The 13901-nt window shown below is 48.1% G+C and overlaps 1 protein-coding gene across 1 annotated transcript in view; it reads right to left on the bottom strand.

Annotated features, from left to right (window-relative positions):
• Window positions 1-709: 709 nt before the first annotated feature.
• The window catches only part of GRIA3 (glutamate ionotropic receptor AMPA type subunit 3), a 154948-nt gene continuing 141756 nt past the window's right edge, over window positions 710-13901 (bottom strand). Inside the window, exons 15-16 of the mRNA XM_050901512.1 lie at window positions 1436-1683; window positions 710-829 (exon numbers count right to left, since the gene is read on the bottom strand). Of these exons, the coding sequence (XP_050757469.1) occupies window positions 1438-1683 (246 nt within the window). The 3' untranslated portion in view covers window positions 710-829; window positions 1436-1437. The remainder of the gene's footprint in view (window positions 830-1435; window positions 1684-13901) is intronic.

Genomic DNA, 13901 nt, shown 5'->3' with positions numbered 1-13901 from the left:
GTCAAGAAATTAATTTACTGATCTGGAAGCAAGACATGCAGTTCCACAAATTACTTTCTTTTGGATTTACAGATTCACAGTCATTGACCTTAACTGGTTTTAATGCACAGATTCTTTTCTTCCAGTGTTACACCTTTTACCGCTATACAGAATTGCTCAAATTAGCTGGAGAGTTTAAAGTGGCTCGGAAAAAAAAATAAAAAATCACACCACCGGTAAGTAAATACTGAAACATCTTGACATCAGCTCATACAAGCAGTGACAGGCCAGTCCGTGTTTGCACGCAGCAGATTTCTGAGGCTTTGTGTCAGGAGGAGTTTCATAATCTGATACGATTGGGGTGGCTGATGAAACCGGCTGCGGTTTGCTTTCAGGACACAAGTTCATTTACTGTGCAGTGGTATCAAAGAATGGCTTTTGTTGCACTGATTTTTTTACAAGAATTTTTTTTTCACATACTAGTATCTTGTTACCAGTCCTTTCCTTTTCTTTTTCTCTTTTCTCTTTTTCTCTTTTTTTTCTTTTTTTCTCTTTTTCTCCTTTTCTCTTCTTTGCTTTCTTTTACTTTTTCTTTTACTTTTTCTTTTTCTTCTTTCAAGCAAAGCAAGAATATTTCGGTGATGGTTTGCATTGTTGTGAGTCTCAGAGTCTTCCATAAGGCACTGAAGGAAAAAATAGCAGTTTTTCCTATTAAAAGTACATTGCACCATCATCAATGCGTGTCATGCCTGACACCTCAGAGAGAGTACGACTGGCTCAGGTGGTCCGAATCCGTGAAGTAGCCACATTCTCTGCTGCTTCTCCTCTTGCATGCTGTCAGGGTGAGGATCTATAATAAAACCAGAAAGATTTCATCACTGCCCGGCAGCGAGGGGCAGGGAAGCTCAGCCTGGGGAGAGGCACAGTCTGTGGGTGAGAGGCTAACCAGGCTTTTCCAGAGTCGTTTTTCAGCAATTCAACTCTACTTTTCATGCTTTAGAAATCATGATTTCTAGTGTAGACTTTTTTGTTCTATTGTAGATTTTTTTGAGACTTCCTAAAAGCACTTACCTGGCCTGATTATAGCTTAAAAAATAAAGAAGAAGAGGTCACTAGCAAGAGAGATGCAAATTCTGATTACAGTAATTTTTAAAGCAATTAACAAAATACTTTTATATGTACTGAACTAGCACAATGCTGGAGAGAGGAGTTACTCACTTCAGCATGAAGCCAGCTATCACCGTTTGTAATATAGGATGGTACCAAGCTTACTTCTGTTCAGGGAAGAAATTTAAATCGCTTATACTCTGAGACTGCCACTAGACGATGTTTCAAAAGCCCTTTGGCAGCAGTCCACTGATGCACGCAACAAAATATCACACACAGCTTAAAGAAAGAAAGAAAGAAAGAAAGAAAGAAAACCCAGAGGGTTTTAGTTCCCGGCCCGTAGCCGTACCCCTAGATTTTCACACTTTCTGTGCCGTACACATTGTAGCCTTCTCTGTACGTAGCGTAATTCTGGGTGTTGGTGGCGGGAGCGGGTTTGAAGTTCTGCGTGTTCTTGGTGAGTTTCATTCGCTTGGACTCGGCCCGAGACTTGTAGCAGAACTCGATCAGCGCCACCATCATGGCCAGCCCGAGGCCTCCGACAAGGATATAGAAAACCCCGGCAACATTGCTCAGGCTCAGAGCGCTCGTCTTGTCCTAAGAGAAACGAGCCACGCCGTTAGTTTTGCTGTGAGGAGCAGGCAGGCAGACAGACAACAGGCTACTGTGCACTTAGTCCTAGCTGGAATAACTACACTCGTGGCGTTTAGTGTCCCACGCGTGGATCAGTGCTGTCCCCCCCCCCCGTCCCCGGCAGCCCGGGGCTGCGCAGCAGTGACTGCTCTGGCTCCCACCCTTCGGCGGGCGAAACCCTGGCCGACTCCGAGGCGATGAGATTTTTTTGGCCGCTGACTTCCCCAGGCCTTCGGCGTCTCAGAGCAAACCTGCCTACGGCTGAGCATCTCCGGTGGCAAAGGCACCTTGGGAAAGCTCTGACGGGGAAAGCAGTGGCTGCGTAAAACAGCAGGTTTTACAGAAGGCCATTATAAAACTAGAAAAAGAAAAACCCAAACCACTACACGCTTGGTTTTGGTGAATGTAGGTAAAATTATTGAGATGCTGCTAAACTGATCTACCTTTTTTTCAACAGTTAGGAAAAAAAACACCCTAGGAAGATGGTCAGTTACTTTAAGGTCAAGCAGCAGAGCCCTAAGCTAAACTAGCACCTTCGGTGACTGAGGGAGAGTGAGTTACCAAATAAAACCAGTCGTTGTAACACAAAAAATGCTGGCCAGCGTTTACCTTCCTTCAATACATGTCAGATGGGGGAGAAGGCTTGCATTTTTAAAAACAGGATTCGGTAATCAGATTAAATAGAGCTGCAACCCTTTTGCTGCTGCGCGGCGGCTGGCTGCGTGCAGGGATCGATGCTGGCAAGCACGGCCCCTGGCCGGGTTGCCATGTCATGCCGGCCCGGCTGGACGGGCAGGTGCCAGAGCAACCTGCAGCAAGGGGCTGGGCCCAGGGAAGACGCTTGCGGACGGAGCTCCGCTTACGAGTACCTCCAGGGACAGCAAAACTTGCGTATAGTCAGAATAAAACATGATCTACCTTGTAAGTGCCTGTGCGTTTCACAGGCAGTTTGGATAGATGCTGTTGTAGCACACAGCCTGCCATTTAAACTAAAGATATTACTCATTTACACCTCTTTTCAATTAGAGTTTCCTTCTGCAGCTGCTGTGCAGTCAGATGTCCCATGGTCCCAAGTTTATCTCATAGAACAGCTACAGGGTTGTGCCTAAGCAACTTCCAGTCCAGCTGAAATCAATGAATTTTTATTATTGGCTTCGATGGAACTTGAAATTGTCCTCTGACACTGAGAGGGTGCTTCCAAATGATACTTTTCTGTTTGAATGATTATAGAGAGCACTTCCAAAGGCACCAGGGGAGTTAGGCACTCGACTGTGACTGATTTCAGCTGGAGCTGGATTTTTCCTCCTCTTGGTGCCTTTGAAAATGTCCTTTACTCCAACAAGCCCAGCACTTTTACAGTGTTTTTCTCTTCAATGGCTGTGTAAGCATTAAAAAAAAAAATCCTCTGTGTTTTCTTTTAACTGAATGGTGTAAATAAGTACTTCCTGCAATTTAAGCGTGCAGCTACCGGGCTGATCCACTGGTCACCACTGGGGTCTACAGTGGTCCTGCACGAGGAGCTGCTGGAGCCTGGCTGGCCCTGCAGCATGGCTGGTGTGGGACAGGGCAGTACAGCAGCAAAATGGTTCAAAGCAGAATAAGAAAGAATATACAATATTTATGTAATGAGTTACCAATAGTATTTCTAGATTTTTTTTAGAAAAAATCAAACCAATTTCAAACTGAATTGGGAAATAGGGCAGGAAGGGCGTTTTTTCCTTATCACGAGTCTGTCCTGAAATCGTCCACCCTTAGCAAGCATGTGACTGTTTCCCAAACTGACATGTAGAGAATGTAAGTCACAATTTTGAAACAAAAATGTGTTTTTTCAATAAAACTAAAAATAAGAAAAGATGCTGGCCTGAATAATACACATTGACTGTGCTGAAACTTGCACGTGTAAATGAAGATACCAGCTTGGGAGGTTTTGGGGGCTTCTCTTTCCATGTTTTTCTAGCAAAATACTCAAATAGTAAAACATACTTACAACTACAGCCCGTTACTGCATAAAAGAAAAATGCTGTCACGTTCAGAGACTTAATTATTTTTTCTATTCTTTTCTTTCAACCTTCAAAATGTAAATATCAACTTTTGAAAGTCATTCTTTGTATAAACAAACAGTGGGTCAAAATGTGATTGCTAATCAGTACAAAAAGACCTTCAGCGACTGACCTTACTTCCGGAGTCCTTGGCTCCACATTCACCCTTATCGTACCACCATTTGTTTTTCAGCTTGTCTAAGATGCCTTGTTCACTGAGTTTCAATACTGCAAGGTTTACAGGAGTTCTTCACGTGGGAAATAACATAAATAACATTATATTATGTTATTTTATGTTATTCAATCTTTAAACTACTTTAAAACTATACAAAGCGATAAAGCAGGGTTCCTGGCCACAAAGTATTTACACTGCAGGCAACTGGATCATCCCCTTAAGTTAATGCTAGAGCAACGCTATATTACCAGGTCCTGCCCATATCGCTTTGAGTAATCGGCACTCACTGTTAAATGAAGGTAGTAGAAACAAAGCAAGTCCAATTTCCCAGTTTGGTACAATCACAGGCGTTCACAGTAGCTTTACGGATTACGGTGGGTTTGATCTAGCAGGACCCCTGGTATTGCACTAACAGACAGCAAGCCCCACAAACCAGCAATTGTGGCTTCTTACGGTAAAACAGCGCTTGCGGCTCCAGGCCCCCGGGGCAGCCCCCCGCACCCGGGGCGGGGGTGTGTGGGGTGTGGGTGTGTGCGTGCACACATCTGCAAAGCAAAACACTCCAGGGTGGATGTCACGGAGGGAGATTTTGCCAGCCGTCACGGCTGTTTCCCTGCCGGCGGTGGTTTCTCCGGCTCCTGCATTTGCCGCTGCAGGGGCCGTGCTCGGAGGCACCGCACGGGCGGCTGCTCTCCCCCGGAGCTGCTGCATCCCGAACTCCACTGGTCCAGGGAACTGCAGCAGAAAATAAGCAAACGCAGACCTTTATGAAACAAATTAGTCAACATGGAAACGCTGGCTGAAAGTGCCCAGGGTGGGAAACGTTGGCAGGATGAAGGGAGCTGCTGACTGTGGTGCTGCTAAAAGCCCAGGAGCCCAGGGGGACCTGAACTCGCCCGTCCCTTCCCTGTGGGAAAGCGGCACCAGAGGACCCTTCAGCTGGGTTTTGTCATTTCCATTTTCTCCTTGTGTGATGTCTTGGGGTCTTTCCTGCCTGTTTCCATGAGACAGGCTCCCTGCGTTAGGGACATCTTCAGTTCCTGCTCCTCCTTGAACAGCTTTGATCCCTGCTCCATGGCCGCACAGGGCAGCCGGTGGGGAGGAAAGGGATGGGTCCTTATCCTCAATAATGCTGTACCACTTTGCACGGGATAACACCAGGCAGACAAACCCACAGGCTGCTCTGCAACATGTCCCACTGTGGGTCCATCCACGCATGCTGTCAGCAGAGGACACGCAGGAGCTCAGCCCACGTCTGCCCCGATGCCAGCCTCACTTCTCGCTCTCGCTGCTCCCTGCCTTTCTCCCACCCCTGCCCAAAGAGCACGACTCTCTGCAGAGTGGAAGAGACTCAGGTGAAACAGCAGCACAACCTATACAAAACATCTTAATTACAAGCTTAATTACATCGCGGCATTTAGGGAAACGTCCACAAGCTGGGAGGGCTCACAGCCCTCGAGCAGCAGGAGCGGCTGAGCCCTGCCATGCCTGGGGCAGGAAGATACTGGAAGAAGCAGCTGATGAAGAGAAGCCCTGTTCCCTCATCTGCCAAGAAGCTCCCTCTGAGATGGCCGTGAGACCTGTCGGCAGCTGATGTTGAAAATTGCTGCCCTCGAAGGTGCTATGTGCCCTTCGGGAGGAGAGCGAGTGTGAGGTGCCACGGAGGGTGGCAGCGCGCGGAGGGGGGACAAGCTGTGCTCGCCGAGCCCAGGCAGGTCATGGGGTACCATGAGAAAAATGAGCACGTTCAAGAGCTCCTGAGCTGAATGCCCCACGGGCTGCATCAACGTGACCCAGCGTGGCGTTACCGAGGCCAGCAGCGAGAGCAAAAGCAGGGAAAAGCCATCGAGGTGGGGAGAACTGCTGGTCCCTGGTCCCAGCAGCAGCGATGCTGGCACTGCCTGCGCCAGCAGAGCTTCCCGGCTGGCCAGGCAGAGGCAGCACCACTCCTCCTGGTCTGCACAGGGCTTGGTTTGACACCAGCCAAGATTTTATTTTCGTAAAATGGCTATTTTTAAGCAGCAGCTGTAATCTAATTAAGTATCTATCAGGGAAGGCTGTATGCACTCAGCTGGACACAGCCGACGGGCGGTGGTGACAAGCCGCACGAGACAGAACGTGTTTGCTGGCTCGGCTCTGGCAGCAGGCACGGAGCCCCTCCACCAGGAGCTGGCAGCATCGTAAAAAGCCAGCTGTATCACAGCTACGTTTGCATCCACCTATAGGTAGGGCTCTAAAATATCAACGGGATCAAAGCATGCTCCACAGACGCTGCAAACGCCCTGGGTGCCGCAGGTAAGGCACCTGCCCCGTTGGATTATGCCGATGGGGACCAGGCAGGTCCTGGCCAAGCCACCCCCCCGGGACCCTCCTGGGCAGCTGTGTTGTGACAAGGCCCCCCGGTGACACCCGGGCAAATACGCTACAAGAAGCCGTGCATGATTGCAATGCGAGTCAGTGAAAGCTGAGTGCCTTTACCTACCAGTTACAAGCCCCAGCAGCAAGAGTGGTGTGGATTATTGCTTAAAGAACAGTGCTCTCATTTCAAATTTCATTTAAAAACTATCCAATTTGGAGACATTTTATGCAGTACATCTCTCTGCTTTGAAAAGCATTGTGCAGCTGAGAATACATGAACAATAGAGAGAAGGTTATAAACACCTTTTCTCCTATCTGCATATTTTATTGTGCAAATTTTCCCCTCCCCCCAGTCCTATTCCAAACACTATTTTTAATTTGCATGCCTTTATAAACCCCATATGGAGTACAGAGAATTTGCATAACATCCAATACATTATAGATTAGCTTTCACAACATTATACAGTATTGGGAAATGAGGAGGCTTAATATGCTAATTAGGGTGCTTTATTTTTTTTTTAAAGCCAAGATTGCAGTTAATTGCGCACACGCAACTGCCAAAAAAAAAAAAATAGTAGTAAACTAAAATTATCTTAACTAAACAGATGGGAATTTGCCTAAACTGGGGTTTGCACTATAGTTTGTCATGGCCCTATTTGTCAGGTGAGGTACTGCAGTATCTCAGCCCGGGTAGGAAAGAGGTGGTTTGCTCCGTCCGTCTGTCCCGGCACGAGGAGCAGAGCGGGACAGGCAGACAAGAACCGAGGAGCCGCTGCATGCTTCAGGCCCACCGACCCTTTGGTGGCAGAGCCGTCACCGTGCCGGGGTGCTCCTGTGCTGGGGGGCTGTAAGCCATCCTGCCTGGCATGGGGGCTGACTGCGGGCGGCTGGTATGAGATGGGCAGGTCATGTAAGGAGGGACTGGGACAGGAAAGTGTGACATGAAGCAGTAGCTGGCGCTTCTCCCCCCTGACTTAGCCCGTCCCGTCCCCCCAGCATGCAGACGACCTGGAGGTTTGCCTGGGGGAGCTCCCGGCCTCCCTCGGCTCTGCTATTTTGCTGGCCGGGGCACTGGGATGAACAGCGTGTACCTGAGCAAAGAAGCCCTCTCCATGTGCTAGAAAAGGCACTGATTTGTGGAGCATGAAATGCAGCTTGTTTGATCAAAATCCTAAGGAACAATTTTGTCCGCTTCCAGGAAATTAATCCCGAGACATCTTAATGTGCGAGCTGCTCCCCCACGCAGCAGGATTTGAGCGACCTGGTGGTGGGAGAAGGCGTGATGCCTCTGCAGCCCCCGGTCCAGCGCTTCACCCGCGGGGATGCAATGTGAGCCAGTGCGGGATGGACTCCGCAGCTTCCAAATTCCTGAGATAAGTAAATATGTTGAAAAGTGAGCCTGGCTGCTGGTACATTTTCCGATTGCTCATCTCTGAGTAGCTGTCTAGCCTTGTTCAACTTAATAGTCAGAGTCAGGCATGGCTTTGGCCGAGATCCCGATGGAGGTGCAGAAGGGCATGTCTGGGTCGTGGTATTCTTCTTGCTGAGTGCTCAGCAGTGCACGTTGAATGTGAATCCTCCGTACTGTGCCTCGGCTTGCAATGCAGCCCGTCCCAAAAAAGGCCCTCGGGCAGCGCCAGCACCCTGCCCACGCCGGCGGCTCAAAGGCTACCAAGTTGCAAAAAGTGTTTTGTTTGCTATTACAGAGGGAAGCGTGGGGCTCTTCTGGGAGCCAGGGCTGTTGGCTGTAGGAAGAGGATTTTTCATAGCTTGCCCTAGCACTGTTTGTTTGAGGGGGGATTTTTTTTTAATTGCCTTAGAGGCAGAGGACCGGAGAGACTAAATGACTTGCCCGGGTCCCACAGGAAGGCTGTGTCCCAGTCACCCACCTGCCTCCCCGGCCAGCTGCGCCGCCCCAAAAACGGCTCAGAGGATCATTTGCTCAGTTTCTGGGGCTCTCTCTCAAAAGCCTTCCATTTCCTTGTCTTTTTCCTGGGATAATTTTGTGCTTTCCAGCTGCTTTTTTAATTAGGTTGCTGTTGTTGGGCTGTACAGGATATCCCTTTGAGGTCCTCGGCCCTTTCCCGGGTGGCTTTAGCTGTTTTTCCTCTGCCTTTAATTTATGATGGGATTCTTTTTCATCTCCCCCCGTGTGGTTTCCAGCCCAGCTCTCTAGTAGTTTGGTTGCTTTTATCAAAGTAAAATGTTCAGAGGTTTGAGAGCTTGTGCTCTCTTGTTGCGCTCTGCATGCCCAAGAAAACGAGCTGAGGCAATTAGGATCGGGATGTCAGTGTTTTGGATGTCATAAGATGGTATTCTTGGGCAGAAACTTGCAGTGTTTTTCTTCCTCACCACAACACAAGGATTTTTTTGTTTGCTTGCTAGTGCTTTTCATCCAGATGTAGTAGGGTTGGCTGATCCAGGCTTAACCACGTGAGGTTGGATCTGTTGGGCAGCTTTACCAAACCCTGCTAAGATTTTTTTTTGCTGACATCTACAAATGATGGGAAGACTTGAATCTAGAGAAACGGTACCAGGTGCCTCATACTGAATAGCATTGCCCCCAATGGCAAATTAAGCCATTTGCTATGGTTGATTTATTTAAGAGAGGCACGACGTTAAGAAGACTGGTGCCCATCTATTCTCACAGGCTTCACTTTATCAGAGTCTGCTGCAAACACGATTTTACACCTGGGACAGAGGTGGGTTTTATCGGTGTTTCAGCAGTTTGGTTTCTCTGCTCTCCTGTTAGAAGACCCTGCTCGGGTGCTGGCAGCATTAGCTTCCCCTCTTCAGCCATCAGATACTGCTAGAAAACAAGTGGTGCCAGTCTTTTTCAAATGCAACGTGGCACCATCTCAAAGGGAACCTCCTCTTCCCTTTGCCTTGCGGCCCTGGGGCCTCCTCCCTGCTGTATTTCAGCCCCTCTTGGCTCGGGACACCGGCCCCCAAAGTCCTGCTGCACCCCTTGGTGCTGGTGGCCCCAGGTGACAGGATGATGCTGACGGAGTGAACTGATTTTTGAAAAACGATGTGCGTTCACTCATTAAAATCTCACCCCTGAACTAGGTCCCCAAAGCTTTGGGTTCAGTTTAAAAATCCTGGCCACCTCTCCCTCCAAATTCAATCCTCCAATTCGCATAAAATACAGCATCGCTTCCAGGCTGAGTATGTTCACCGCGCTGACGTGCGAGATCATCCCTCAGAAGAAAGAGCTGCTATATGCTCTTTGTAGAGCATCTATTACGTTTCTATTTCATTATTACCTATTTTTCATCCACGCCATTAATATGGAAAAGAGGGAACATGATGACGCAGAGGCCATCTGCTCTTTCTTCTCAATTCTTTTTGAGACACCCTCACCCTGTCTGAGGGATTTCTTGCCCTGCCTCCTCTTGCCACAGCACCAGTTTCAGGTTAGTTGCAGTAATTTCTAACTCCATTGTTAGAAAACTGGTGGCATTATAATATTTCTTTCTGGCCAGAACAAGTTTGAAGTAGAAGAAAAGTAAATTAATAATCAAAGAAATAGTTCTTTATCAGTCCCAAATGTAAGAAGGTATAACTTCTGCCCCTCTCAAATTATAAATCATAACAGGTTTTAAATTTTATTAGTGACCTTCTAGGTTCATTTTCATGATTTCACGTGCACCTGTATAAAGTAGATAACCCCAAAACAGGTATTTTACCTAGTGCCATCACTCTAGCTTCTACCAGCTTAAGAAAGAGACCCAGCAGGCTGAAGTCCCACATACAACTGCAAAAGCTGGCCAGGTTGCTCTTTTGGCGATCTGATTCCAGTTACGGGCTGTCGTCTTTATGTGCCAGTGCTGCAAACAGGAACTGGCCGTCGTGTTTATGTGCCAGTGCTGCAAACAGGACCCTTCCCTGAATGAACTCGGACTGCGGAGAAAAGTCTGAGCAGCTTCTTGGAAAAGTGCTGTTAATTTATGAAAAGAACATCCTGATCTTGCCAGGAAAGGACCATTTTCCAGGAACAAGTGATGGGATGTACTGATGCTAGCGGCTTTGTAGCCAGTGTTTGGGTTGGTCCTCAGAAGTCGCAGCAGGCGATACAGAGAAGAGCTGGTGACCGCTACAGGTGAGATTTAGGAGCAAAAGTCACTTTGGGACTCAAAAATCTCACCCAATAATCTGTAGACTTGCGTCGGCTGCGTGTAACTGGTGTTTGAGTGGCATAAAGTCTCGGCAACACCGTAGTTATGTTTATTACTTGCAATCAATAAAGATTTAAGTGGTGACTGGAACAGCTTTGGATAATTCACATCCCATTCTATGCTTTAATGGATGTAATATAAATGTTATACCCAAAAACGATCATTGCCAAGGAGCGCAAATGAACACGGCAGACAGCACACTGTTCCCTCAAACCAGATGAACCATTGCTCAGAATTAATTTAGAATTTTTAGATGCAATCTTTCAGAAAAGGAAGCTGCAAAGAAAAGGTGTAAAGGCTCTTCGAAGCACTAACGAAAGGGCTGCCTCGGAGTTGCGCAGGACGGGGTGGGCAGTGCATGGGTTGCACTGAATCTCCCAGGCAATGGGGCTGCCCGAGGGCTGACCTGGCACCTTTCGGCACCTGGGTTTTACAAACTGCAGGTGTTCCTCCACCCATCAGCAGCCGGTTTCTGATGTTCTGTAGAATATTTGGTGTACAGGGTACAGTGAGGCATCTTCTCAGCACTGTTGCTTGCAGCATCTTGAGAGTCCAAAGGTAGCTTTTTTGGGGGGTAGAGGGTGAAGAAATCACCCGTGAGCTTGAAGGAAGACCAGAATGACATCAGCAGTGAGAGCTCCTCTCTGGTCTTGAAAATGTCCTTTCTCCACTCGTGCCCCGGGCTGAGGCTCAGGACAGCAGAGAACAAGCTGCAGAAGAGCTGATCAGCGTCCCAGCCCCGGAGCGATGCCTGGCTGCCAACTGCCGGGCAAGAGCTCCAACCGCTGCAGCTCCACTGCTCTTATGAGGGCTTGGTGGCTTCTGCAGTGCTACGCAGGCAGGACGTCTGTGTCCCCAGCAGCACTGGGGAGGGACGTGTGCCATCTCACCCAGGGACAGGGAGTTCACTCAGTGATGAAGCTAAGAATTTCAAGGCCAGTGGCAACGGGAATCCTTCTCACAAGGCAGATGGATGCTGGCTGCAAACATACGGTAAACGGCCAACAGGAGCCTCGTCCATTGCTAACAGGTCTGGCCAGAAGGCCAGAGACGTGACTTCCCCACATATTTAATACCGCATCTGCCACAATGCGAAATCCTGCGTGGTCGCTAATGTGCCCTTTTTCATTTTTTCCCAGCAGTACAACATCAGTTTCCAAATAACTGTGGTTGGAGAAGCGCTGTGGAAATGCAGGCGCACATCACTAGGGATGCAGTATTTACAGCAAAGCTGTTTGTGTTTTAATGTACCCTGGCACTGGCCGTTTGGGTACGTCAGGGGAGGCAACATCCCAGCGCCAAAGACACCCCTGGGCTCCGGCTGTGTCACACCGCGCGGGCGCAGAACAGCTGTAAATCCAGTCGAATATCTGGCTAGGCCAGGTTTATTGGTGATTTGTGGGATCAGAGCAACAAAAAGCCATGGGAGGTTTCTGGCAAATCCGGCCCTCTGACGATTGCAAGATTAATGAAGTGTGACGTCCTCCCTCGGACGCAGCGTGCGGCCCTTGCCGAGCCGTGCAGTCAGACCAAGAGCTGCATCCCCTGCAAAGGGCTCTTCCCCCTCCCGTCCAAATCCCAGTGATGTGAACGAGGCGGAAGTCCATGGTGGTACCAGGTCTTGGTTAGTACATTATAAAGTGGTTTGTGACTTGTTTTATTTTTAATCCCTGTTATTTTTACCTAATCCCTTTAATTTAGGAATCTGACATACTTAGAGCACTCTCACTTCTGCAGCAGGAATTGTTTTTCTCTTATGACCAAAGCTGTCCTTGCTGGCTGGAGCATCCCTGGGATCGCTGACATCAGCACAACCCAACCAACAACGTTCTAACATCAAAGAGTTTAGACGTTAAATGCTTGGGTTTCTAAAATCCACCTCATAGTGTCAGAGGAAAGGCAAGCGGACTAAGGCGCAAATAAACAAGCATTTTCTTAATTCAAAATGCTTCCTAAAATCCTCTAGGGTAAAACTACTGAAAACACTGAATTCAGTGTTCCTGTTGGTATCACTGGCAAATCTCCACTAACTTCAGGGGAAGCACAGTGGGAAGCTTGTTGCGGACATGTGGGAAGTGTCACCTTTACCGTGCTCTGAGAGGTAAATATCTGAAGGGGACAGGGAGAATGACCCCGAAGGACTGCACCATTGCTTTGCACCGAGATTTCAGCCCCACGCATCCAGCACCGCAGAGAAACCCATCAAAGCCACGCATCACGCCAAATCACCAGCCTTCCCCGCTCAGCTCTGATGGGAGGAAGGGGAGTTGATGCTAACAGAGCCTCTACTCCTGCTCACTGTAGCTGAGCGGGCAGAAGGCAAGTGGCCCACTGCCGTGTCCCCGAGCCGGCCCACGCGGGCGCACGGCAGCACAGGGTGCTGACAAATACAGAAATCAAGCCTGGGCACTCTGCTTAATTTGACAGGATACCATAAAAATCTCACTAACAACCGTCTTGGTATCGTTAAAATATAAACATAGAAACAATCCAGGAAGAGATACCAACTCCAGCATTATTCTCTAGAGGGCATTGCTTGAGGTTAAAGACCCACCGAAATCAAATAAGGCATTTTATTCCCCCAAGCTCTATAAATCCCAGCCTGATCTGTAACTATTGAATGGACTTTTTGTCAGATCTTGTTACTGAAATAACTTCTGACTAGATACAAAACCTGCGGGTGAATGCATTGTCCAAGTGCTCTGCTCTTTCCGAGATCAGATCTATCTGCCTGTCATAATTTACCAATTTAGCAATGTCTCTGTGCCACAACTTCATGTTTTGCTATGCAACCACGCGTGAGGGATGGGAAAGATTTTGGATGGAAAAGGGCTCGTTATTAAAACTCACTATGTTTGTTTAAAGACTACAGTTACCTGGTACTTCAAGCAGGAGTGAACAGAGCCCTGAAAATACAGACATAAAAACATACGGTCACTCACTATTCCTATTTGTTACCTTCTGTCTCAAAAAGTGATCTTCTGTATTTCACACTGAATATTTAATATTCACGGAAAAACCACCAGGCATTTCTTCTTTAAGGAATGAACGCTTGGTTGCTCTTTGCTACCATGTCAGACCTGCACCATTTTTTCCCTGCCCTGTGTTACCAGCAGTTGCACATCCTCAAGATTTAACATTTGAGGGACTGAAATGCTTTATGGGTGGGCAGAGGAAGTGATAAAAGCGAAAGCTGTCTAGTTTGAAAAGACAGAGCTTTCAAAATTAGAAGATTAAAACTCAGTACCTCAAGCCCCATATAGCCGCCAGCCACCTAAGAAATACACTGCATGTTGATGGCTGGGATAGTGCTCGGAGGCATCGGGCACAGCGATAAATCCCCTGGCAGAAGGACGTTGTTTTTCCTCAATAGCAGAGCCAGAAGTGGTTCCCGTTGCTCAAGGCGCTGAGGCCCCGGGTGCCGGCGAGCAG

The sequence above is a fragment of the Gymnogyps californianus genome, chromosome 9, assembly GCF_018139145.2.
Source record: "Gymnogyps californianus isolate 813 chromosome 9, ASM1813914v2, whole genome shotgun sequence".
NCBI lineage: Eukaryota > Metazoa > Chordata > Aves > Accipitriformes > Cathartidae > Gymnogyps > Gymnogyps californianus.
This window is presented reverse-complemented; position numbering and strand designations above follow the sequence as displayed.